The 24,557-nt window shown below is 42.2% G+C and overlaps 2 protein-coding genes across 3 annotated transcripts in view; one reads left to right on the top strand and one right to left on the bottom strand.

The window, feature by feature from the left end:
• Nucleotides 512-4,870, top strand: ELL3 (elongation factor for RNA polymerase II 3). 2 transcript variants are annotated; one of them, XM_018065974.1, is made up of 11 exons: nucleotides 512-1,727; nucleotides 1,962-1,997; nucleotides 2,345-2,460; nucleotides 2,584-2,785; nucleotides 2,866-2,945; nucleotides 3,074-3,149; nucleotides 3,330-3,504; nucleotides 3,595-3,637; nucleotides 3,744-3,915; nucleotides 4,142-4,186; nucleotides 4,264-4,870. In XM_018065974.1, exons 1-11 carry the CDS (start codon nucleotides 1,596-1,598, stop codon nucleotides 4,372-4,374), a joined length of 1,188 nt encoding a protein of 395 aa, XP_017921463.1. In that variant the 5' UTR covers nucleotides 512-1,595; the 3' UTR covers nucleotides 4,375-4,870. The 2 variants fall into 2 exon arrangements, with proteins under 2 accessions (XP_017921463.1, XP_013828599.2); XM_013973145.2 differs by having other exon boundaries at nucleotides 512-1,997; nucleotides 4,264-4,838.
• The window catches only part of PDIA3 (protein disulfide isomerase family A member 3), a 19,514-nt gene continuing 1,143 nt past the window's right edge, over nucleotides 6,187-24,557 (bottom strand). Inside the window, 12 exon segments of the mRNA NM_001285732.1 lie at nucleotides 6,187-6,367; nucleotides 6,576-6,633; nucleotides 6,986-7,065; nucleotides 7,594-7,722; nucleotides 8,247-8,355; nucleotides 9,205-9,387; nucleotides 9,944-10,069; nucleotides 10,220-10,336; nucleotides 13,323-13,452; nucleotides 14,923-15,030; nucleotides 18,111-18,228; nucleotides 20,040-20,118. Coding sequence (NP_001272661.1) covers nucleotides 6,254-6,367; nucleotides 6,576-6,633; nucleotides 6,986-7,065; nucleotides 7,594-7,722; nucleotides 8,247-8,355; nucleotides 9,205-9,387; nucleotides 9,944-10,069; nucleotides 10,220-10,336; nucleotides 13,323-13,452; nucleotides 14,923-15,030; nucleotides 18,111-18,228; nucleotides 20,040-20,118 — 1,351 coding nt within the window. The 3' untranslated portion in view covers nucleotides 6,187-6,253.

Here is a 24,557-nt window from a genome sequence, read left to right as displayed (position 1 = left end):
GGATCTAGTACAGCATCAGGGACAGAGTAAGTGCTCAGTAAATATTTGTTGAATGAATAAACGAAAAATGTGGATAATGATACTCACTCTAAAAAGTTACTGTAGGGATTAAGTAACATACAGAGATCCTGACACACTGTTAGATCCCCACCTCCCTTCTCTCTTCCTCAAATGTCTTCCCTAGTTGCCTCTTACAGCATTGCTTCTTCTCTCCTCTTTGGACATTTTAACCATTATAATCACTCCTTTGAGTTTAAATCTAGGAAAATCCAACGAAAGGCCACAGATATCATCTGAGAATAAAAAGGACCCTGGGAAACCAGCTCTATCCACTGCCACAACTGTTTATCAAATTAGGAAATTGTTACCCAGAGAAGCAGACAGCCTGAGGAGAGGGCTAGGTCAATGTTTTGTTGTTGGAAGTTAGATTCAAAAATCAACTTTAGGGAGTTCCCTGGTAGTCACCACTCTGAGCTTTCACTTAGAAAAAAGAAAGAAAGAAAGAAACTTTATTGAGGTATATTTACTGACATTAAAAGATACATTTTAAGTGTACAATTTGATGAGTTTTCACAAATGTAAGGGCATTAAGGTCATCAGGGATTTAGCAGAGGTATCCTGGCCAGGAAAGAGAACACCACCAGGGCTTTTGGGAAACAGGGCCAAGTGGAAACATAAAGGGCCGACAGGAGATTATTGGTCCTGAGGTTTCACTGAAGCAGGACCTGCACCTCTGGGATGTCTGGTAACTTCGCGGCACTTCTTGGTCCTCCCGAGGGAGTGAGCCAGCTCTCTTTCACAGCAGTCTCCACCAATCTCCCATGTACAGACCACGAGGGAGACCTGGGACTGAGTTCTGTCTCTTGCCTGTCTTGCGACTCCCCTGCCATCAACCACTGCCCGCATCTCTGCGGATCGATGGGGAGCGCTCCAGCTTGAGAAGTCAAGCTTCTCTCCTGCCGCCACACCCACCTGGCCCGATTTCCTCTTCATTCTTAGTTAGAAGCCGGTTTCGGGTCAGCAGCAGTACCGCTGGCTGGGAAAAGCCAAAGGGCTACGCCAGGTGCTGGCCTCCGGAATCGCCCCTCGGGTCTGCCCTCCTCCGGTTCCTTGGGGCTCTTGGCGTGATGAGCTGGCCCCGCCCAGCAACCAGTAGCTATCTCTCGCCCTTCTGCACGTAAAACCCTCTAGGGGGTTGCAGGTTCAGCTTCACTTAGAGACCGCAGCTCTTGAGTTCAGGTTAGGTAGAAAAACTCAGGCAGGAATGGGGACTCGGGTGAGGCGTCTGAAGTTGGCCGCAGACTTTCTCTCCGGAATTGGGAGAGCCTCTTCCGAAAGCCCTAAGAGCTGCCCGCCCATGCAAGAAAAAACCGCTGGGGTTGGTGCTGCTAACATCTGGGGAAGAGCGAGGTGCCGCCCCCGGCGACTGGGAAATCCCTGGGGTGGCGCCGGCTGTGGGTGGGGCCGGGGTGGGGTCCCGGCGGAGGGCGGGGCCTACCTGGGCGCCAGGGTGTGCCAGCCTAGCCCTGCACAGCCGAGGTGGTAGTGGCCCGGGTCTGTGGCTCGCGCTCTACCTGCCCCTGAACCTCGCAGCTATGGAGGGACCCCAGGAGCTTCTGAGTGGGAAGCTCCAGCTCTGCTTCACCCCGGCTGCCCGGACCAGCCTCCTACTGCTCAGGCTCAACGATGCAGCGCTGCGAGCGCTGCAAGAGTGTCATCAGCAACAGGTACGGCTGGCCCGGGCCCCCTCCTCTCTATCCCCTGCCTGTCCGGAGGTCGGGTCTCAGCCGGCGACCCCGGCGAAGGAACCTGGGGATGGAGAGCAGCGTCCTCGGGCTCTGGCCTCCCCAACTCTCCAAGTGAAGCCGGCTAGGCAAGTCCCCCCACCCCGGGCTCCCGACGCCGGATCCTGGGGACGCCGTTTCTGCTGCTCTTGGCTCAAGTCTGTGCTCTGCCCGCAGGTTCGGCCAGTGATTGCTTTCCAAGGCAACCGAGGGGTAAGCGCGGGTCTGGGGTGTGCGGAGGTGAAGTGCAGGGAGAACAGACATGGGCTTCACGAAGGGATCGTCAGGGCGGGAGGCTGAGAGCAGTCACGGTCTGATGAAGTTTCGAGAACTGAACCCAAAATGGGGGAAATCGGGGCTGCTGGGGTTGGTCCCAAGAGGCTGCAGTTAAAGAGACTGCGGCGACTTAACCTCCTGAGGAACTCAGGCCCAGCTGCACCTCGTGTGCTAACGAGCCCCATGGGACCCATCTTCAGTCTTCGGCTGGCTCAGGGAGGAACAGCACTGGTTGGGAGGAGGAACTGACTTTCATGGGGTTTACTGTCTCCTTTCACCCACAGTACCTGAGGCTCCCAGGTCCCCACTGGTCCTGCCTCTTTTCCTTCATAGTGTCTCAGTGTGGCCAGGAGGGCCCTGGTGGTCCAGGCTTGGACCTTGTGTGCCAGCGCCTAGGCAGGTAAGGAAAATGGGTAGCAGGTAAGAATTTGTGGTAGGTCAGGAAAGGGGATGTCCACAGTTCCTTAAAAGTTCTCCACCCTCCTGTTTTATGTGTTGTTTTTTTTTAACCACCTTTTCCCAGGTCTGGTCCTAACCGCCTCCACTGCCTGGGTCCACTCAGGGGGCGCCTCACGATTTGGGCAGCTATGGATTCTATCCCAGCTCCATCTGCAGTTCAGAGACACAACTGGACTGAAGATGCCAGGGATCGTAAGAGCTGGCAGAATGTGGGAGACTATCCTGAAGGAAACACAATTTCACAGTCACAGATGGCACTAGAAGAGGTGAGGCCAGAAAGTGCAGGGAGTTAGGATAAAGTGGGGCAAAGCCTGAAGCCATGTGCCCCTGCCACTTTCCCTGCCAGGTGCCAGACCCACTGGCAAGCAGCCAAGGACAGTCACTCCCAGGATCCTCGAGGGAACACGTGGCACAGTGGGAAGTGAGGTACTTGGGGCAGGGTGGGACTAACCCAGGAGGCTCCGGAATTCTCTAATTGCCACTCTAACTGCTGTGATAAGAGATGGAGCCCTACTTTCTACCCTGGGCTTGATCTCTCCTATTCCCTCTCCTAGGAACCAGACCCTTCTTCCAAACAGAGATCCTGATCAGGCACTGCCTCCCTCTGCTAGCCAGAAACACGTGGACAAGGTAAGTTGTAATAGCAAGGGTTTTTCTAAGAGTTGTGTCCCATGAGGCTAACATTTTAAAACTGAGAGCTTATCATTTTCATGCTCCCAGAGCTCATTATATGGAAGTAAGTTTTGAGAGAAGGGTAGAATAGGAGGCTTCTGGATTACTGTTTATGTTCCTGAGATATGTTCCCAACAGAAACGTTCAGCGCCTGCAGCTACGGTAGAATTAAAACAAAAGAGGCTCAGAACTCTAGCTCCAAGTCCCCTACAAGGACTGCCCAGTCAGGACTTACAGGAGGAAGATTGGGAGCAAGAAGATAAAGATGAAGACATGGGTCCCAGGCTGGAACACAGTCCCTCAGTTCAAGCAGGTGAGTTAAAGAGAGGGTGAAACTGCCATAGTGGGGAGGGAAAAAAAAAAAAAGCGTTATCATCACCTTCATGTCTTGTTTCCTTTCTAGATTCTGAATCCCCAAGCCCTGAAGAAGTACCAGATTACCTCCTGTGAGTCCCTTGCCATTTCCAATTTTATCAAGCCTTGTGCATTCCTGGGAGCTGGAAGCTTTGGGGGTCAATGATACTGATAGTGACAACACTCTGCTCCTGGCAGGCAATACAGGGCCATCCACAGTGCAGAACAGCAACATGCCTATGAGCAGGACTTTGAAACAGATTATGCCGAATACCGCATCCTGCATGCTCGTGTTGGGGCTGCAAGCCAAAGGTTCATAGAGCTGGCAGCTGAGATGAACAATGTTCAGCGAGGAACTCCTGAACACAAGGTAAGGACTGGATGAACCCAGGCTGGCTTTCAAGTTCTGCTGGCCATAAACTCCCTGCTAATTGCCCATAAGTGTGTTTGTTCAATGACCAAAGTGAGAAGCAAGTCTGTTTTGAGAGAAAAATTAGTCTGCCTAATTTGGTATAATGAGAAGTTACTTTAGTCCCTAAGAGAGCTGGAGATTTTTTTCTCTAGATTAAACTTGGTGCTAACATTTTCTGTTTCAGGTGCTGGAAGAAAAGATAGTCCAGGAATATAAAAAGTTCAGGAAGGTAAGACTGGGCCTGGGAATGGTAGCAAGAAGGCAGAATTGACTTTTTTTTTTGACATGGGTGCTTTTTCTCTGCAGCGGTACCCAGGTTACAGGGAAGAGAAGCGCCGCTGTGAGTACTTGCATCAGAAACTGTCCCACATCAAAGGTCTCATCTTGGAGTTTGAGGAAAAGAACAGGGGCAGCTGAAGCTGACACATGGCTCTTTACCCTAGTGTGATATGAAAGAAAAAAGCAGCTATTAACTGAGAGGACAGTTGTCTGCTCTTCGTCTTGCTGAGTCCATAATGGCAAGTAGGAGAGCTGCTCTAGGTTCTTGAGGTTTGGTTCTCATTATTACCATATTTAAATTTTTAGGGCATTGGCACAGTGCCAAGACTCCACAGCTGTGCCAGGAGTTATCCCGTAACTGAAAACTAGGCAAAGTAGCAGAGGCTTGGCTTCTCCACCTTTAGTTCAGCCAAGTCATTTTCAAATCCTGAGAAATGACACCATTTCCAAGATATCTTGAGAACATTAGAATTTACCTGGTAGCTTCCCTGAAAAAACCTTTGGTAACAGAACTAAAGGAACTTGTAATACAACAGGACATAATGGGAAAGGGCTTGGGTGTTACCCATGTACTCGAAGTGAATTCTTTTACAAACATGGCTAAAAAAATTAAAACTGAATGCTTCTATGTCAATGTTTTATGTTTTCCTTAAATCCTCCAAGGTAGTGGTTCTCACCCTCGCTTGTGTATATGAACCACTTCTGGGGCTCTCTAAAAAATTAGATCCTTAGATCCCACCCCAGGTCTTTTTTTAAAAATATGTTTTTTATTATTTTATTTGGCTGTGCCAAGTCTTGGTTGTGGCATGTGAACTCTCAGTTGCAGCATGTGGGACCTAGTTCCCTGAACAGGGAGATCAAACCTGGGCCCTCTGCATTAGGAATGTTAGTAAACCCTCTTTCTCCAAACATGGAGAATGAGGATCACCTACAACTAGGGGTCCTATCTAGAATTATCCAATAACTCAAAACTATAACTGTAGATAGGATTTGGATTTACCCAAAAAAAGGAAGAGGGAAATGGTTCAATTCTTTTGCCAGTCCTATCCTTTTTGTTCCTCACTGCTGCATAAGAAAGTGGGTATTTCACTCACAACCAAGAAGGACACTGCCTTTCCCGTTTCCCCTGGAGAAGGAAGTTAACAACCACACCCTGGGCTTTGGGGGAGAGAGCTGTACCCAGCAGTGTCAGCAATTCCTGAAACAGCTTGAATGAACCCCAACCTGGTGCCACACCCACACAGGGCATTTCTGGGCAGAGAATAGCCCCTGGGAGGTATAAACATGCTCAGCTGCATGGCAAGGATAAATAGCAACCCAACCTTAGGGCATGGGAGGCCAGCAACAGCCCAACAAGAAAGGTCCTTCACCTGTTCTAGTCATCAGGCTAGGGTCCTGTGCAATAAACACATAAGAATAGAAGGAGATGAAATTTGGAAATGATTTGCAGGTGATTATGGACCCAGTGCAGACAGCTGTATGGACCATCATGGTAGTTACTCGCCCTACACATAACTATTTAATGAAAATCTAAAATATGGTTCTAGCTACATTTCAAATGCTCAACAGCAATAGGTATTAGGCAATGAAGATTATAGAACATTTCTATCATAGCATAAAGTTCTACTGGACAGTGCTGGTCTAGAGAACCTTTGGTTCTTCCCCAACTCATGGAGAAAAGACAGTATAAAGGGGGCGCATTTATTGTCACTGTTCCAAATGTACAAAAAAAATTAGAAAATAACCCCCCAACTCAATTCCCCCCACCCCCACAACATTCCCCTCAACACAAATAATTTTTCCCAAAACCACAAACATAAACTGGTTCTGGTATTTTCATAAACAGTGCAGCTAAGAAACAGTTTAGAGAAAATTTAACAGGACTCAGATTATAACCATTCTGCCCTCTCAGCCCTGAGAGGCAGTAATTCCATACGGGTCCCAGTCCTCCCCATTGGTTTTCCCATCTCTGGTGGAAAAGTCCTTTGACAGAGTGGTATGATGTTTGGCTGCTGCTTTAGAGATCCTCCTGTGCCTTCTTCTTCTTCTTGGGTTTTTCTTCTTGAATTACAGGGGGGTTTGTAGCCTCTCGCTTTAGATAGCTAATAAAATCACTTAATTCACGGCCACCCTGAAAACAGAAAGATAACTCTGAAAATTTAACCTTTTAAAAAACTGTGGATTTTCTCCCCCCTCAATAGGAAGCCTTTGGTATTTTAAAAAGTACATTAGCAACCATATTGACCATTAGAGTTGAGTTTCCACTTATATAAATTCAGTTAAAGAACTGGATCTGTATGTGTGTGTCTATTTGTGGGGAGATGAGACAATGCACTTACTTCATATTTCTTTGGATTCTGCTTCTTGTTGGCTGGAGAGAAGTAGATGGTAGGAAAACTGGGAAAAGAAGAAAGAGTTGATGAAATTTCAGAGTACCTCTAATGTACACTTCCCTAATAACTGTTTCTAGGAATAACTTTTCTTCATGATTTCTAATCTGACAAGATACTATTGTCCTTCAGTGACGAGGTTACATCCTATTAGAACACAGGAATATGAAAGCTCACAAGGTCTGGGGCAGTCATGAGGGCCCAGGCTGCAGAAACTTGAAGCCAGGAAGGCACTGGTGGTTCTGTGTTCAATTGGGATATGAGGACTCTCCAAACCACGCCCAATATAAAAATGATTTACAAGCTCATTTTTTCCTATCAATTGCCTAGACACTTTTACTAGCTTTTAATCTACTTACCCTCTGACTTCATATGGAGAAGGCACATCGTTGGCTGTAGCATCCATCTTGGCTATGACAATATTTGGATCTTTTCTGAGCTGTTAATAAAAAGGTTAGGTCTTTAAGTTTCAAGTTTTCAGTGAAGAGGGACACAGTCAATTTAGGACGTAAAAACATTAACAGCTGGATAGGTCTTTTTGCTGAGCCGGAAAGAGTAGTGATACTTTCAGAAGTATCAAACTTCCCATAAACTTCCCTTTTCTCTCTTGGTTCCTACATATTAAGACTATATACAGACACCTGCAAAATTACCTGGCCTAAGGAAGACATCAGCTAAGACAAGTGATTTAAGATGGAGGAATATAATGAATTCATATAAGCCATTACCAAATTCAGAAGCCAAGGTACTTTTAATCATAATCTAGATGGAGTCTGAGGAGTGGAAAGTTAAAGCAGGTATCTAAGGCACTGAGTAGGCTCAGAGTGCAGTCAGGAGACAGTACACAGGAGACAGCTGAAAGAAAATCCACCAATGCCTAAGTTCTGAACTAATTAGGGTAACTATTAATCAATAGCCAATGCTAACTTCCAACTCAAATTCAATTTATAATATACTTCACACTTACCTTCTCTCCCAGTTCTTTATACTTAGGCTCCAGATTCTTACAGTGACCACACCAAGGAGCATAAAACTCAATCAGCACATCTTTATCTTCATTATTCACTATTTCATCAAAATTCTCTGCTACCACTACCTGGAAAACACAGAAGATTCTCTAGTTGGTAAGGCCAGTTGAATACACTCATGAGCTGTATTTGTTCCTGGACTCAGTCCCTCTCAAATTGGTTGTGTTGCTACTGGAAATACATTATTGACACCCAACTTGCATTTTCAGGCTTTATTAAGATATTACCACCCCCCAGAAAGCAACTCACTCCCATGTCTGTCACCTGTCAGACTGAGTTCAAGAAGTCACAGGAAACAAGTGCTACCCAACTCTTCCTTAAAATAATCTTACAGCAACAATCTTACAACTACTCTTAAGGGTTAGCTTGTTCTGTCCCAAAGAGTCACTGAGCCCTAATACAAATATCATAAAATCCCCCTATTAAGCATTATGAGCTCTGCCAATGCTTAATTTATGATGAGAGAGGTAAGGACAAACAAAAACAGAAACTCAATAGCCAACCTTGTCTTCACTGAGACCCAGCATTTTGGGAATAAAGAAATGAGGAGAGGCAGCTGTGTAGGGGTTCGAGGTCCCTGTGAGCACCTCACCTTTACAGGCCCATCATTGCTCTCTGGGATAGGCTCAGACTTCAGGTATCTCTTCAGGTTGCCATCAAAGTAATCCTCCAGGAATCTCTCGAGAGCCTTGCCATCACGCCTGATATTAGAAAGACAAAGATGAGCTTGTTAACATACTCCCACCAATAAGAGAACTAAAGGTAATTTTTAGAGAAGTTTCCACTTTAGCTTAACTGTTTCTGTTTTAGCTTAAGTTTCAACCCTAGGAAGTAACTGGAAGTTTAAAAAAAAAAAAAGCTGGGGGGGAGGGGGGGAGTCCTCATTTCTCAATATGCAGAACTACAGACTGAATGAGAAACCACCACCTTCTTGTACCTCTAGTGTTCTTTGTGGATTAGAAAGGTCAGAGAAAGAAGAACACGTTGGTCCTTCTGGAAATTCAATTCTGCCAAAGAACCAGGTCTTACTTTGTTGCTCTGGAGAACAGTGCCTATTTATGGTATCTTGTTCTACTGGCTTCACTCACAGGAAAATTTTCTCCTGTTTTAATCTCCCAAAGTCTCAGAAGGTGATGGTCAAAACTGTCTGGTTTTGTCTTAAGATGTCTCCAATTTCCTGAGTTTACTTTAGGCCAATGTGGTATTCTAAGAACAAAGACATTCTGTAGGGATGGGAGGGGACTGGTGTAGTCTGAAATTACATCAGTCTCAAAGAGGCTATCTAGTGTTCTCTATTTACTATATTTAATGGCAGGGTGGAAATAGTCATGTAAGAATTCCAAGCTGCCATCTTTTTTGCTTTTCAAAATTTATTAAGAATCATGATCCTTAAAATATCTATAACTAATTAATTCAGAAAAATGACAGTCATGGGTCTTAACCTAGCTTCACATTCCAGTGTTCTTCTTTATACATCCTCAGTAGTGTCAAAGGCTTTAACGGCGTCTTTGCAGAATCAAATCCCAAACCCACGCTAACTTGTAACTCACGAGAACTCCTCCTGCATGACAAACTTCTCTCCTTTTGCGGTTCTGACAGCAACAACAGGAATCTCTCCAGTAGTGCTTTCCAAGCCAAAATCTGAAAGTTCATGGCTAAAGGTTTTGCGGCTAGCTACAGCAAAATGGAGTTTCTTTCCAGCATCCAGGAATTTCTTTGCCACCATCATCACTCTGTGGGAAACAAGGGAGATTTATGCCAAGAGTACACCAGGATGGTAAATCACTTCTGAAACCAAGAAGCAAGAAAGTAGAAAGCAACATTTAAGAGTCCCTGCAGCCCTCTGGAATCAGTCTGAACTTGTATTCTTGTGCACTGACATAGGATTATGGTGTACCCCAATGTCCTACTGAACTTCACTGCCAAACCAGTGATATTCAGGCAAACAGTCCATTCCCACTGAATGCTGCCATATTATATACTACAAAATACTGCAGGCATTAATAACTAACCCAGAATGAAAATCTCTAAGGATAAAGTGCACTGAGGGTCTCAATGGGCAACAAGGCACAACGTGTTAAAGGACATTTTAGATGGCATTTGCACCTTTTCTGGGAGGGCAGGAATCAGCTGTGTCATAAGGCAAAGGAACACCTGTGGAAGATATGCCCAGTAGTTTTTGGAAATAGTTTATTTGTCCTTGATCACACATGGCAACAGGATAGTTAGAAGAAACTGTTTACGTACTGTGGAAACTTGTCTACAAAGGGGAGAAGTTATTCTTATTACCTGTTTCTCCAGTAGTTGGAACCTTTAGCGTTCTTTTCGTAGTCCACATCATAGTAAGCGATAAGTAAATCCTTGCCCTGTAGTAAATCTTTATTGTCTTCTGTCATGTGAGGGCAGATACCAAAACTGAAATGACAAAATCCATTATCAAATTTGGAAGGTTTTATCTATATTATGAAATTAACATTAAGTAACTGATAGTATGCTTAATAACTAGGATTAAAAAAACTAAAATGAAGCCAAGAAATGCCAAAAAAAGTATAAAGATGTACTCACATGTTTTCCTGAATAAATCTTTTAATCTTCCCACTGGTCATTTTCTGTTCTGTATATGACACAGTCCTGTCTTCAAACTTGTTCGTCAGATGGGAAGGACGAAACAAGGTGATACCCCTTAAAAAAAAAAATTTAGTAGGTTGACAGCAGAAGAACTATCTCCCATCTTTTATTATTTAAAGCTCAAACTATCTACAACATGATCCTCTCATCAACGCTAAGGAGCTTACCACTTTAATCTCAAGTGCAATGATTGGTTTTAATAAACCTAGGTTGGAAAGTTAGGAGACCTTAGTTCTAATTCTTGTTCTACCAACTAACTTCAAAGATCTTCAGCCAGCTATCAGTTTAATTCTTCAGTGCTTCAGCTTTTACATCAGTACGAAAGGGGGTTAGAGTAGACAATTTCCAAACCTTTAAAAACAACAGAAAAAAGTACCCAACATACCCCAAAGCCCCAATATGTACAAGTAAGAGAAAGTAGAACTTGCTCTTATTGGAAGCTACCTTGCCCTGACACTCTCCTTGAAAATTCAACTTTCCCATACAGTAAGAAAATTACTTCAACAGAGAAAATATAGTTAAGATCCCTTCCAGTTATAGAAATTCTATATGATTATAGATAATGTTTAGGTTCAGTTCATTAGAAATTTTTTGATTCTATATTTTTCTATCCCAGTAAACCCAGTTTACATAACTTTCCCTTGCTGGTAATACTTTGCCTCTCTCCCTAAGCCAAGTTTTCCTCATTCCACTGAACATTTGAAGGAAATTCCTTTTTACTTTCTAGCCTTTTATTTAGCTAACACTGAACCCCAATTTGGTTCTGAGTCACTGATTTGTATCTAATACAAACATTCCCAGAAAATATCACTGTTCTAACCATTAGTATCTTGCCTCTTGCTTTTACTTCTCCTTCATTCATTCCTCCTCTCCATACTATACACACCCATATACAGTTATATCACTTGTTTGGGGCTAGGTGTCAGCATCTTCAAGTCCTTATAGCCCCCTCTCAACTCTTCCAACATTAACTATGAACTTTATGTCAATTTTAAAACACAGGTATTTTCATAGCATACAGGGAAACTACATAGCGAAAAAGGACCTAATACAAACATGCTGGGCAACCAAGAATCTAAATCTAAGACTTTTACTTTTTAAAGCAGCATTGGCCTCTTGATGAAAGTGAAAGAGGAAATTGAAAAAGTTGGCTTAAAGCTCAACATTCAGAAAACTAAGATCACGGCATCTGGTCCCATCACTCTGTGGGAAATAGATGGGGAAACAGTGGAAACAGTGTCAGACTTTTTTTGGAGCCCAAAATCACTGCAGATGGTGGTTGCAGCCATGAAATCAAAAGACGCTTACTCCTTGGAAGGAAACTTATGACCAACCTAGGTAGCATATTCAAAAGCAGAGACATTACTTTGCCAACAAAGGTCCGTCTAGTCAAGGCTATGGTTTCTCCAGTGGTCATGTATGGATTTGAGAGTTGGACTGTGAAGAAAGCTGAGTGCCAAAGAATTGATGCTTTTGAACTGTGGTGTTGGAGAAGACTCTTGAGAGTCCCATGGACTGCAAGGAGATTCAACCAGTCCATTCTAAAGGAGATCAGTCCTGGGTGTTCTTTGGAAGGACTGATGCTGAAGCTGAAGCCCCAATCCTTTGGCCACCTCATGCAAAGAGTTGACTCACTGGAAAAGACTCTGATGCTGGGAGGGATTGGGGGCAAGAGGAAAAGGGGACGATGGAGGATGAGATGGCTGGATGGCATCACCGACTCAATGGACATGAGTTCGGGTGAATTCCGGGAGTTGGTGATGGACAGGGAGGCCTGGTGTGCTGCAATTCATGGGGTCACAAAGAGTTGGACATGACTGAGCTACTGAACTGACTGACTGACCAAGTTTCAGAGCAGCTGCTGTCAAAAAATTGAAATCAGTTCCAGATGTGATCTTTAATGATGATATGGCATTGGGGTACACAAGAAGGCCTTAGGACACCCTTCTTACAAGGTCTCCTAAATAAGACTTCTGATCAGAGGCTGATTGCCGCCTTTAATGGCAAGTGTGAGAGGCGGACACAGTGAACAAATCTAAGGTTAACAGGCTGATATGTGGTGTGCTTAATGAGCATAGGGCCTCATGGCAAAGCCCAACAACTTTGCAGCCAGATCGTCTAGCAGCACAGGTTCTATCCTAGTTCTGCCACGTATAGCGACTAAAGCTTAACCTGCTTGTGTGCCACCCTGAGACTCTCCTGACCGCTTTGCCATCCCTCCCCTTTCAAACCTCCACTATATGAGTGCCACTGACTTTTCCTCTGAAACACAAAATTCATCACATTACTCTCTAGCTCAAAGTCTTTCAATGGCTCTCAAATGTCTAAATGATAAAATCTACATTTTTCTGTATGGCACTTAGGTCTTCTCTAGTTTGGTCTCTGCTGACCTCTCCAACCTTACCTTTCACGATGACCTCATCTATGAACAATACTTCAGCAGTAATACAGGTTCCAACACACCTAGGTTATTTCACATCTCAAGGCCTTCCCTCCTGCTGTTCTACATGGAATAATCTTTATCCCCTACCATAACCTGCCCAGAAAAATTTATCTTTCAAGATACACCTCAAGAGTCACTTTCTCTATGAATTTTTTTTCCCCCTGATACTACTCCTGATCCCTCCTATGTACTTCTGGTACTCTGCCTAATTTCTATCAGAATACCTGTAATGCTCACTGACACTTGTATTTTTAAATATATTTACTATCTCCTGCTAACTAGATGCCCCTCAAGGGCAGCAACAGTTTCCAGAACTTAGCTTACTGCCTAATACGTGCTCAGTAAAGCTTTTGGAAAAATTAGGCTTAAAAACCACCAGTTCAGTCCAGTCCAGTGGTTAGGATTCCACCTTCCAATGCAGGGGGCTGGGTTTGATCCCTGATTGGGAAACTAAGATCCCATATGCCACGAGGCGTGGCCAAAAGATTTTTTTAAATCTTAAAAAAAAAAAAGAAAGAAAAGAAACACAACACCAGTTCACACAATAGTACTCGGTCAAGGTGCATATCTACAAGGGCATTCAACTCAGTTACTTACTCTCCATCATCATCGTATTTGTTCACCAGAGATTCAATATTGGTGTGTGCAAACCGGTAGTTATCCCTCAAGTTGCTGGCTGCTTTTAGAAACTCAGAGTGAGCTTCACTGAATAAATCCTTGAAAAAACCTATACAGAAAACGTCAAACACAAGAAAGAAACAGTAAGTGCTGAGACATATTCAAAACTTTAAAACTCCTCTATTCTACAAAGCCTTCATTATGGATAAGCAAAGCAAGATAGGGAGGATCAGTTCTGCTTCGCCATGACTACTGAGGATATTCAACAAAATATTTAGGATAACAATTCTTTCTCTACCCTTAAAAAAAAATGTTCTTGAGGAAGCTGAGGGAGATAATTTGTCAGGGTTCAAGTCTTAATTCTAGTTTTTCACAGTTGAAAAATTTGAGCATATTGCTTAACTCCTTAGAGCTTCAGGGACTATTTTAGGTGTCAGAGGAGTTAATAAGGCAGCATGTCAAAATAAAATGTAAATTAATTCACCATATTTTTTCTATGTCTTATATCTTTAGAACTTCAAATCTAGTAAAGTGTTTATTAAATGTCTACTTATGGTTAACTCCTTGTAAAAAATACAGACTCAGGGCTTCCCAGGTGGCAAAGAGGTAAAGAATCCACGTACAATGCAGGGGACACGGGTTCGATCCTTAGGCCAGGAAGATCCCACATGCCGCAGAGCAGCTAGTCCTGCACACCACAATTACTGAGCCTGAACTTTGGAGCCTGAGAACTGTAATTACTAAAGCTCGAGTGCCCTAGACCCCTTGCTCTGCAATAAGAGAAGACACTGCAATGAGAAGTCCTTGCACCATAACCAGAGAGTAGCCCCTGCAACTAGAGAAGAGTCTGCATAGCAACACAGACGGAGAACAGCCTATATAAATAAAACACACATACATACACAGAATGAGTAAAATCCGGATAAGAAGTGACTTTTAGTCAAACTTAAATGATAGACCATCCTCTACTGCCAGAAAGTCAGTTTTATTACAATAACAAGGAGATTAAGAGAAGCACAAGGCTGTATGTTTAAATTTAAGTCAAATGTATTATACAACACATTTAAAGCAAAACAAAGAACACTCAAGATGTAGAATGTGTTTAACTGGTGAAGTTATTTTAAAAATAATGAGATATGATAACATCTGAAAAAGCAAAGACTGCTGTAAAAATACACACAAAGCCAGCAATTCAATCTTAAATTGTAAATTCTTCTACAACTGTGAAAGTAGCAGCTACAGAGGTTTATCACTTACCTATACCCTCCCCCTTTAAAATCCCATTTTCAGTCTTATTATCTGAGTTAAATCTCAGGAGTTTAAGAAGTAACAGGAAAAACTAAAGCTATTCCTATTTTAGTTCTTTGACATTAAATCTTTACATGTGTAAGAATACCAAGCCACTCAACTAAAAACCACTTTTCCCCCATATTACATTAATAGTAACACTGACCTAGTTTTGCGAGTTGTCTTTTAACTGCCCAGAAGGCTTCCTAAACAGTTTTAACCGGATTGTTTACTCAGAGGACTTTTGAAACCATGTTGACGATTTGGTGGCACAATCAAACTTGCTACTTACCCACCACAGAAGCATCTTTATCATTAATGAACTTTTCAAATTCTTCCTCAGACTTGAGAGGAACTGAAGCTGGTCCAGCCTGTTTCTTCAGGTGGCTGACAATTCCATCTTAAAAGACAAAAGATTATAGCAACACAAATTTATAATTTTTGAAAAGTAACCAACCATTCACATGTTTTAAGTTGGAAAAGTTAAACATATACAATGACGTTTTCTTCCTGTCCCTAGTTACCCAGTTTCCTCCTCATAGGATAACACGTCAGTTTTTTATATATCCCTCCAGACATACTTTCTTTTCTTTGCTCCTCTAAAGGTAGCATACACATACGCTGTTCTGTATTTTGTTTTTGCCATTTAATAAAATTTAGAGATAATTACATCAGTAAACATACAGAGTTATCTCAATCTTTATTGCCACATAGTATTTCACTGTATGGATGTAACATAATTTAACCAGCCACAATTGATGAACGTTTGTTTCCAATTTCTTGCTGCTATGATACTGCCATAAACAACCTTGTACTAATGTCCTTTTACACATGATTGAGTCTATCTGTAGGGTAACTTCCTAAAAGTGGACTCACTGGGTCAAAAAGAGGACATGCATTTATCACTGTTAACTGGCTCCCAAAGAGACAGTACTTATTTATCGCCCTACCAGTTATATAGTGAAGTGTTTACGGCCACATAAATGATGCCCTTGAGCACGCTGCTCTCTGCCTCAGTCTTTCCGATAACCACCTGGCTTCCTTCCTCACTTCCTCCTTTAGGTCTTCACTCAAAATGTCATCTTCTGGTGGCAGAGTAGGTGAGAATCCACCTGCTGATGCAGGGGACACGGGCTTGGTTCCTTGTCCGGGAAGATCCCACATGCTGAGGAGCAAGTCAGCCCATGCACCACAACTACTAATAAAGCCTGCATGCTTGAGGGCCAAGAGCCCAGCTACTGAGCCCCTGTGTGTAGGCCCCGCGCTCACGTGCCGAGAGGCCCATGTGCCACAGCTAGAGAGGCACCCCAGCGCTGGGCAGAAAAAGCCTGTGTGCAGCAACCAGAAGGTAAAGGAATGCGTTCTAAAAATAGGTACATTGAATCAGGTAACAAATCTTTGGCCTGCAAGGGGACAGTAATTACTATATCACCATATAAATTATTATAAAGAACTTTACCTCAGGGGTATGATGAACAGTGTTACTTTTTTCCCTGAGTATTTAAAATTCTCTGAGAGGTATACCAGGAGTGCTGAGCAACCAGTTTATTACTGATCTCCTGGAGCTTACAATACAAGTAAATCTCCAACTAAATCCCCAAATAAGTAAGCAATTTAAAATATCAGATAGTGGGACTTTCCTGGTAGTGCAGTGGGTAAGACTCCGGCTCTCAATGCAGGGAGTTCGATCCCTGGTTGGGGAACCAGATCCTGCATGCATCCTGCAACTCAGAAGTCCACGAGTTGCAACTAAGATCCAGCACAGCTAACAAATTAATTAAATAAAGAATATTAAAATATATATTATCAGATAGTAACCAGTGCTATGCAGAGAATGAAGAGGCTGTTAAGTGTATGACTGGCTGGCTACCTCAGGTTTGGTAATCTGTTAGAAAGAGAATTTGGTTGGGGCATGGCATACTACCCAGTTTGTGAAATCTTAGTTCCCCGACCAGGGATTAAACCCAGGTCCCAGCAGTGAAAGCACCAGTGTACCACCAGGCAATTCCCTGGGAAGTGAAATTTAAGCCAGGATCTGAATGACAAAAAGCAGCCATGCAAACATGGGGGAAGGTTATCTCAGACTGTGAAGACAATCAGGACAAAGGTCCTAAAGTGAAACAGTCTTGAGGTGACATTCGAGTTAGGCAGGGGCCATGTTATATAGAGCTTTGTGTATAAGTAACAATCACACACGCTGAAAAAATTCCACGTCACCTAAAATGCCCAAACTGAGTGAACCTTCCTCTTAGCTGTTAAAATATGCCCAGTTAATTGTTAAGACTCAAGACAAAACTGTCCAAAATATATTTTCTCATCCATTATGGGCCCTACCAACCAGGGCCAGACCACTTACCTCCCAAACCTCTCCTGTCATCCTTGCTAATTATATTCCAGCCACAAGGTCCTTCTGTCCCTTGAACACATCAAGCTCAGTGATGTCTTAGGGTCTTTTTCCACCTGTTTTCCCTCTGCCTGGAAAACTCTGATCCACATATTCTCATGGCTAGCTGCTTCTGAGCATTCAGCTCAAAGGTTACCTCCCTAACCACCATTTTAATAATGTGGTACTGCCACCCCCAATCACTATCACATCATACAGTTTTATTTTTCTCCTCTTTAATGCTCTTATAACTAACTGAATTTATCTTATCCACATAGATTATTGATGTGTATAATAATAGAGCATACACACTACTACTCAAGGAATCTCATACAAGTGGAATGACATAGTATTTGTCTTTTAGTGACTGGCTTATCTCACTTGGCATGTTTTCAAGGTTCACCATTTCACAGCACATCAGAACTAACTTTTTAAGACTGAGTAATATTCCACTGTATTAAATACAATTTATATATAATTCTTCTAGACTCTGCTTTTAATTCTTTTAGGTATATACTCAGAAGTGGAACTGGTGGATCATACAGTAATTGTATTTTTATCTTTTTTGGAACTGCTGTGCTGTTTTCCATAGTGGCTGCATGCACTATTTTATGTCAAATTCACATCAACATTGCACAAGAGTTCTAATTTCGCCACATCCTTGCCAACACCTGTTCTTTTCTTTTTTAGTAGTAGTTATCCTGATGGATGTGATGTGGTTATCTATGTATGATATTTTTAAACCTGTGTGCTGCCTTCACTGCCCAGAATATAACCATCATAAGAGTGAGAACCATGGCTGCTTTATTCATCAATAAATTCTGGGCACCATACTATAGTATCTGGCACAGAGTCAGTACTCAATAAATATCTGTCAAATAAAAAAATGCCTGGTAAACCTTATAAATCAACCTTAAGTATTTTCTATATTACTTACATAATCTGTTCAGTTAGCAAAGTCTTTTGTCAAGTGTCCAAAATTGACCTCTTAGATGAGGAATTTTTAAGTATGTTGTATAGAAAATGTCATGTTTCCACTACAAAGAACAGAGGACCCAAAGAGTTCCAATTTCCAAAATGTAATTCAGGTTCCTTACCGGCAGTCCTAGGCCCATCATAGGCACCTGATTCTTCACCATCTCTAAATATCTTCAGGGTTGGATACCCACTCACTCCATACTTATTACAGGTGTTCGTGTTGGCAGTACAATCCACCTAAAGATGAAAATGCACGAACCATTTGTTATCCAAAAATCTGCTGCAGGCTTTTCCCACATTCCCAAAACATGAAGAGCGGTCAAATCAAAATATCAAGCAATTCTTGACACACATCCCACAGATACTAGCTTTTAAAGGCAGACTGGTGTTGGTCTAGCTACATCAGAACCACCTAACAGGAACTCTAAAATTTAGATTCCAGGGCCTCATATAAAATGCACAAATGACTATTTAAATTCTACCCTGGGAGTCTCTATTGTCTAAAGTAATTATTCCACCCTTTCCCCATCCCTCAGAATATGCGAGAGATAAATCACTTAAATTAGTAATAGTGGATTACTTTGATAATGATTATCATCAATGGGATGTATGGATTGATATATCACCATCAGGTGGGGTATAATTTGATTTAGCAAGTCACAAATGGTTATTAGCAAAGGTACTGATATTTAAACAAGCTCCCTGAGCTAGTCTGAATCTGGGCTAAACTATAACGTGACAGATAGATCTAGTGAGACCTACCAGGAAGACAAAAAGCAATTTTCCATTTATTTAACCACTTCTTCCAAGCAAGGTAATGCAGCCAGCACTTTGCATGTATTACCTCATTTAATCTACACAAGATTCTGAGGAATGATCCCAATGCCTTAACATAAACTGAAATTCAGAATAGTAATGTATCTATAGTAACATAGGTGACAGCTACATGAGGCAGGAACAAAATCATGACAGAAACTTTTTCTTTTTAAGATTAATTTATTTTTTATTGAAAGATAACTGCTTTACAGAATTTTGCTGTTTTCTGTCAAACCTCAACATGAATCAGCCATAGGTATACATGTATCCCCTCCTTTTTGAAACTCCCTCCCATCTCCCTCCCCATCCCACCTCTCTAGGTTGATACAGAGCCCCCGTTTGAGTTTCCTGAGCCATAGAGCAAATTCCTGTTGGCTATCCATTTTACATATGGTAATGTAAACAAATAGGGAACGCTTCATGAATCTGGGCATCATCCTTGCACAGGGGCCATGCTAATCTTCTCTGTATCGTTCCAATTTTAGTATATGTACTGCTGAAGCGAGCACCAAACTCTTTTCTATGGCAAATTGCCATAGAACATCAGGATTAAAAGTAGCTTTCAGGAATTCCTCGGTCGTCCAGCAGCTAAGAGTCCATGCTCCCAATGCTGGGGGCCTGGGTTCAATCCCTTGTCAGGGAACTAGATCCAACATGCTGCAGCTAAAACCCAGTGCAGCCAAAGTAATAAATTTTTTAAAAAAAATCAGTTTTCAAAAACAGCCCCATATAGGTAGGTATGAATTATTTACTTGAGGCTGGTAAGATATGAACTTTTAGACTGGAGCAACTAGGAGTTTGCGACACAACAATGACAAATTCTGGAAACATTATTTGACTGTAAAAGCAAATACTAAGTTTACAGTTGACCAGTTACTCACTTAACATCCTCTTGTCATCTTCCTATTCCCATCACTGTGACTAGCATATAGTAATTTAGGGAACTCATTTATTCTATGATAATTTTTCTCTAACCTTGTCTCTAACCTTGTTTACTTTCCATATTTGCCCCTTCTTATTTACTATATATCTTTTTTCTTACGCCAGTATTTCCCTTAGTTTTACCACTTTTAATCTTTCAAACCCATAATCAACAGTCAGTTGTGTATCTGCCCAGAACCTCTCTTTCTCTCTTCTTAGCAATTATGAACAAAGAAAATCAATGTTAATTGTTAACCAATTACTATTTAAAATACTTTGTTTCCTTTAATGAAGAACTTGCCTATACTCACCTTTGCTAATGGGACTATTCCTTTTAATCTGGTAGCTGCAGCTTCATACTCTGGGGCAAGCTTTTTGCAGTGTCCACACCTATGTAAATATGTTAAAGAAAAAGATTATATATCCTATAAGTTTGTTAACTTTGTTTCTCTAGGAAGGACTTCAAATTATACTACTACTTTTGACTAACAGCTGCTTCCAAAAGAAAACACATCACCTGAACAACCTCCAGCACTGATAAGGTTAATCAGATCTCTGAGAAGTAAAGGTACTATTATCTCAAGCCTGTGATCTACGCTATAGGACTGACTCAGTGAAAAACAGCATCTATCTTCTCAATTAAAAGTGCAGTGGGGGTGGGGGGATAAACTGGGCATCTGGAATTAACATATACACAATACTGTATGGTAAATAAGGGCTTACTGTATGGCACAGGGAACTATATTCAACATCTTGTAATAACCTATAATGGGAAAGAATCTAAAAGCTGTACCTAAGAAGCAAGCCTGCTTTTTATGGCTACACAGTTCCCCTGACTAAAGCAGCTCATGAGGAGAAAGTAAAAGTGAAAGTGAAGTCACTCAGCCGTGTCCGACTCTTTGCGACCCGTGGACTGTAGCCCACCAAGCTCCTCCATCCAGGGGATTCTCCAGGCAAGAATACTGGAGTGGGTTGCCATTTCCTTCTCCAGGGGATCTTCCCAACCCAGGGATCAAACCCAGGTCTCCCACATTGCAGGCAGACACTTTAACCTTTGTACCACCAGCAAAGCCCTACACAGTTCACCTGACTATAACAACTCATGAGGATAAAGCATTATGTCAATTAGGGTATTTTCCCAGAGGGCCATCATAACACCTGCTCCTCTGCCCAGAAGCCCTATCAGTCCCTTAGGCGCACTGTACTTGCAACATGGGGAACAGTATATCAGTACACAGCTAGCATCACTATATATCATCTCTTCAAAAACCAACAGGTTGCAGAGGGATCCCTTAGAGAAGGTGCATAGTTCTTCGACCTCTCCACAGACAGCAAAAATAGAATTAGAAAACATACGGAAGGAAACAAGGAAGAAATTTGAGCTGACATATTTCATAGCCAAAAGTCACACATTTTATTTAGTAATGGATGAATAAGTAACTCTGAAACACTTTGCCCCCCAAAACTTGTTTAAACCAAAATAAAGAATTTATATTCTTCAAGGTCCGTAGAAGTCCTACTCAAAAATAATCATCAGAAAGCTGACACCGAAAAAGAGTAATATTAAAAAAAACTATAACATTAGATGTTGCTTAGGGTCGCTAACAGAGAAGGCAGTGGCAACCCACTCCAGTACTCTGGCCTGGACAATCCCATGGACGTAGGAGCCTGGTGGGCTGCAGTCCATGGGGTCGCTAAGAGTTGGACACGACTGAGCGACTTCACTTTTACACATTGGAGAAGGAAATGGCAAGCCACTCCAGTGTTCTTGCCTGGAGAATCCCAGGGACAGGGGAGCCTGGTTGCCTGCCGTCTATGGGGACACACACAGAGTTGGACATGACTTAAGTGACTCAGCAGCAGCAGGATCGCTGAATAATTGATGCTTTTGAATTGTGGTGTTGGAGAAGGCTCTTGGAGAATCCCTTTGACTGCAAGATCAAACCAGTCAATCCTAAAGGACATCAACCCTGAATATTCATTGGAATAACTGATGCTGAAGCTGAAGCTCCAATACTTTGACGACCTGATGAGAAGAACTGACTCACTGGAAAAGACCCTGATGCTGGGAAAGATTGAAGGCAGGAAAAGGGACAACAGAGGATGAGATGGTTGGATAGCATCACCAAATCAATGGACATGAGTTTGAGGAAGCTCCGGGAGTTGGTGAAGGACAGGGAAGCCTGGCGTACTGCAGTCCATGGGGTTGCAAAGAGTCAGACATGACCGAGTGACTGAACAGAACTAGGGTCACAGATATATTTACTAAAAGTATAGAAAAACCAAATGATAAAAACCGAATTCAGGACAAGGGAGTGTGTAACATGGGGAAAGGGCACACAGAAGACTTCAACTGTACTCGCTTTATTTTTTAGACTGGGCAGGTAGTGAATTAATGGTATTCCTTATAGTGTATTTCACAGATGCACATTTTACTGCATTAGAACATCAAAAACTGGGATATGGCTTGCAATCACATCATGGTTTCAGTGGTAGCATTTCTCACTTTGTGAGACATAAAATATGGTATTACTCATTATATCCTCTGTATTCCATAATATATTAAAAAATTCATGCACGTGGGTTGTAACAAAAATACACAAATCCCAACCGATTTAATAAAATAACCAAATTAGCTGAGAAATCTAGGCTTCTGGGAACATAATATGGGTGCAAAGGTTAAAAATGAATATGTGTTAAGGAACTGATCTGGGTCTTAGATTTGAGGCTTCATATAAGACAGGATAGGGTATTTTACAGAAGGGAATAGTAGAGCAAAAATAAAATTACCAGTAAGAATGATTCATTCAAGAGAACTATGAAGGGCTTTTTCTTTTTGATAAGAGACAATAAATGTGTTATATGTATTAAGAGATTTCTGTTGAATACATATGTAGTAACTGTCCAAAAATAATGAGGCAACAGATTTATGAATAGTTTTACTTCAGCTACCTTTAAACATCTGAAGAGAATAGTATAAAATAATTAGCCCAGATGAGTGGGTCTCACAGAGAAGGCAATGGCACCCCACTCTAGTACTCTTGCCTGGAAAATCCCATGGACAGATGAGCCTAGTAGGCTGCAGTCCATGGGGTCGCTAAGAGTTGGACATGACTGAGCGACTTCAATTTCACTTTTTACTTTCATGTACTAGAGAAGGAAATGGCAACCCACTCCAGTGTTCTTGCCTGGAGAATCCCAGGGACGGGGGAGCCTGGTGGGCTGCCATCTATGCGGTCGCACAGAGTCGGACACGACTGAAGCGACTTAGCAGCAGCAGCGGAGGGAGCAACCAGTTAGTGGTCCAGAGAAGTTAACTACTGAGCTAAATCTTATTGAAAAGACCAAGTTGGGGTGGGAGAGGGGGAAGCAATTCCAAGGAAAGAAATCAGTATAAGAAAAATATTAACTATTCCACTTTATACTATCCATGTAGTCTTTTTCTATATCTATAAGAATAGCATTAAGTGTCATTAATTAATACTATTGCCCCAGAGGACAGGGCACAAACCTACAACACACGCAGATGCTGAAGACTTAAAACTTCACACTGACCAGTAATTTTCAGAAATGATCACGTTTAGATAGTTCTATTTATTCCCAAAGAAATTCAGATACTCCCATTCTTCCAAATTACATAGATGATGACTCCATAATGGAAATATTAGGCTACAGAATCAGCTGCAAAGAAATCTGTCACTTTCACTTGTAAAACGAAAGTGGAAAAAATACCCTAAGACAAATGAGAGAAACAACTTGCTCAAAACAGGTCCATTTTACTCTTAACAAGGATTCTTTAACTGTTCCTATCTCACGTGTAACAAGAGTACAAAGGAATAATAGCAGCTGGAAAACATTTTCAGCTAAAATATTAATAAATAAAAATAGCTGAATGTGAAGAAATAAGGACATCATCAACAGACTTCCTTGATTCCAAATTACTCATTCAGCAAACTGATCCTTCCTGCAGGCATTATGGAGGGTGACTCTCTACCTTCCAGACCAGTTAAAAGGTGACACCACAGCAGAGGTCCACCCAGCTTTAGGGACAGTTTAGTGCACAATGGGCTGTGCAGTTCTTAGGGAAGCACATGCAACAATTTAAAGTAGCACGTGCATGCGTGCTGAGTCTCTTCAGTCGTGTCCCACTCTGTGCAACCCCATGGACCATAGTCCGCCAGGCTCCTCTGTCCAAAGGATTCTCCAGGCAAGAATACTGGAGTGGGTTGCCATGCCCTCCTCCTGGGAATCTTCCTGACCCAAGGATCGAACCCGAGTCTCTCCTATCTCCTGCACTGCCAGACCAGCTCTTTACCACTAGCACCCCCAGGGAAGCCCTTAAAGTAACACAGAACACCTCAATTGTAAAAATAAAAATCTCCTTTAAACTAACAGTCTGATAGCCCACAATTCTCCAGCAATTCACTTCATATTGACCCCTGTAGTCACAGAGGCACCTCCCAGTTTTGACACAGCGGTTCTAATTACAGGAACACCCCCTCAAAGTCAACAGCATTGTTATTTGATTGAGACCAGTTGTTTCTGAGAGAATGTGAGTTCTAGAGATTTATAAAGACCACCTGTGATGTGTAACCAGTACTGCTAGTTAGTGGTGGGAACACCCTAGATGCAAAGTCTATCAGAAGTTGAAAATGTGTTGCTAAGCACACCCTTCTGGTTCAGGTGGTCTTCATTACAGGATTTCTAGTGTACCCTCAAGTCGGCTGAGCCCCTGTAGAGTGAAGACCAGAGTTACTGACAGAAGTAAATGCAAGTTAGCCACTAACTTTCTTTTACTTAGACTTCTGAATACAAATAGTTTTTTTAAT

This window comes from Capra hircus, chromosome 21 (genome assembly GCF_001704415.2).
Source record: "Capra hircus breed San Clemente chromosome 21, ASM170441v1, whole genome shotgun sequence".
Classification (NCBI taxonomy): Eukaryota; Metazoa; Chordata; class Mammalia; order Artiodactyla; family Bovidae; genus Capra; species Capra hircus.
This window is presented reverse-complemented; position numbering and strand designations above follow the sequence as displayed.

What these genes read in the sequence shown, in the direction of transcription:
- ELL3 (XM_013973145.2), top strand. Translation starts at nt 1,596, where the DNA reads ATGGAGGGACCCCAGGAGCTTCTGAGTGGGAAGCTCCAGCTCTGCTTC. An exon ending in GCCAGAAACACGTGGACAAG is followed by an intron (nt 3,150 to 3,329) that starts GTAAGTTGTAAT and finishes TGTTCCCAACAG; the next exon opens with AAACGTTCAGCGCCTGCAGC. An exon ending in GAAGTACCAGATTACCTCCT is followed by an intron (nt 3,638 to 3,743) that starts GTGAGTCCCTTG and finishes TGCTCCTGGCAG; the next exon opens with GCAATACAGGGCCATCCACA.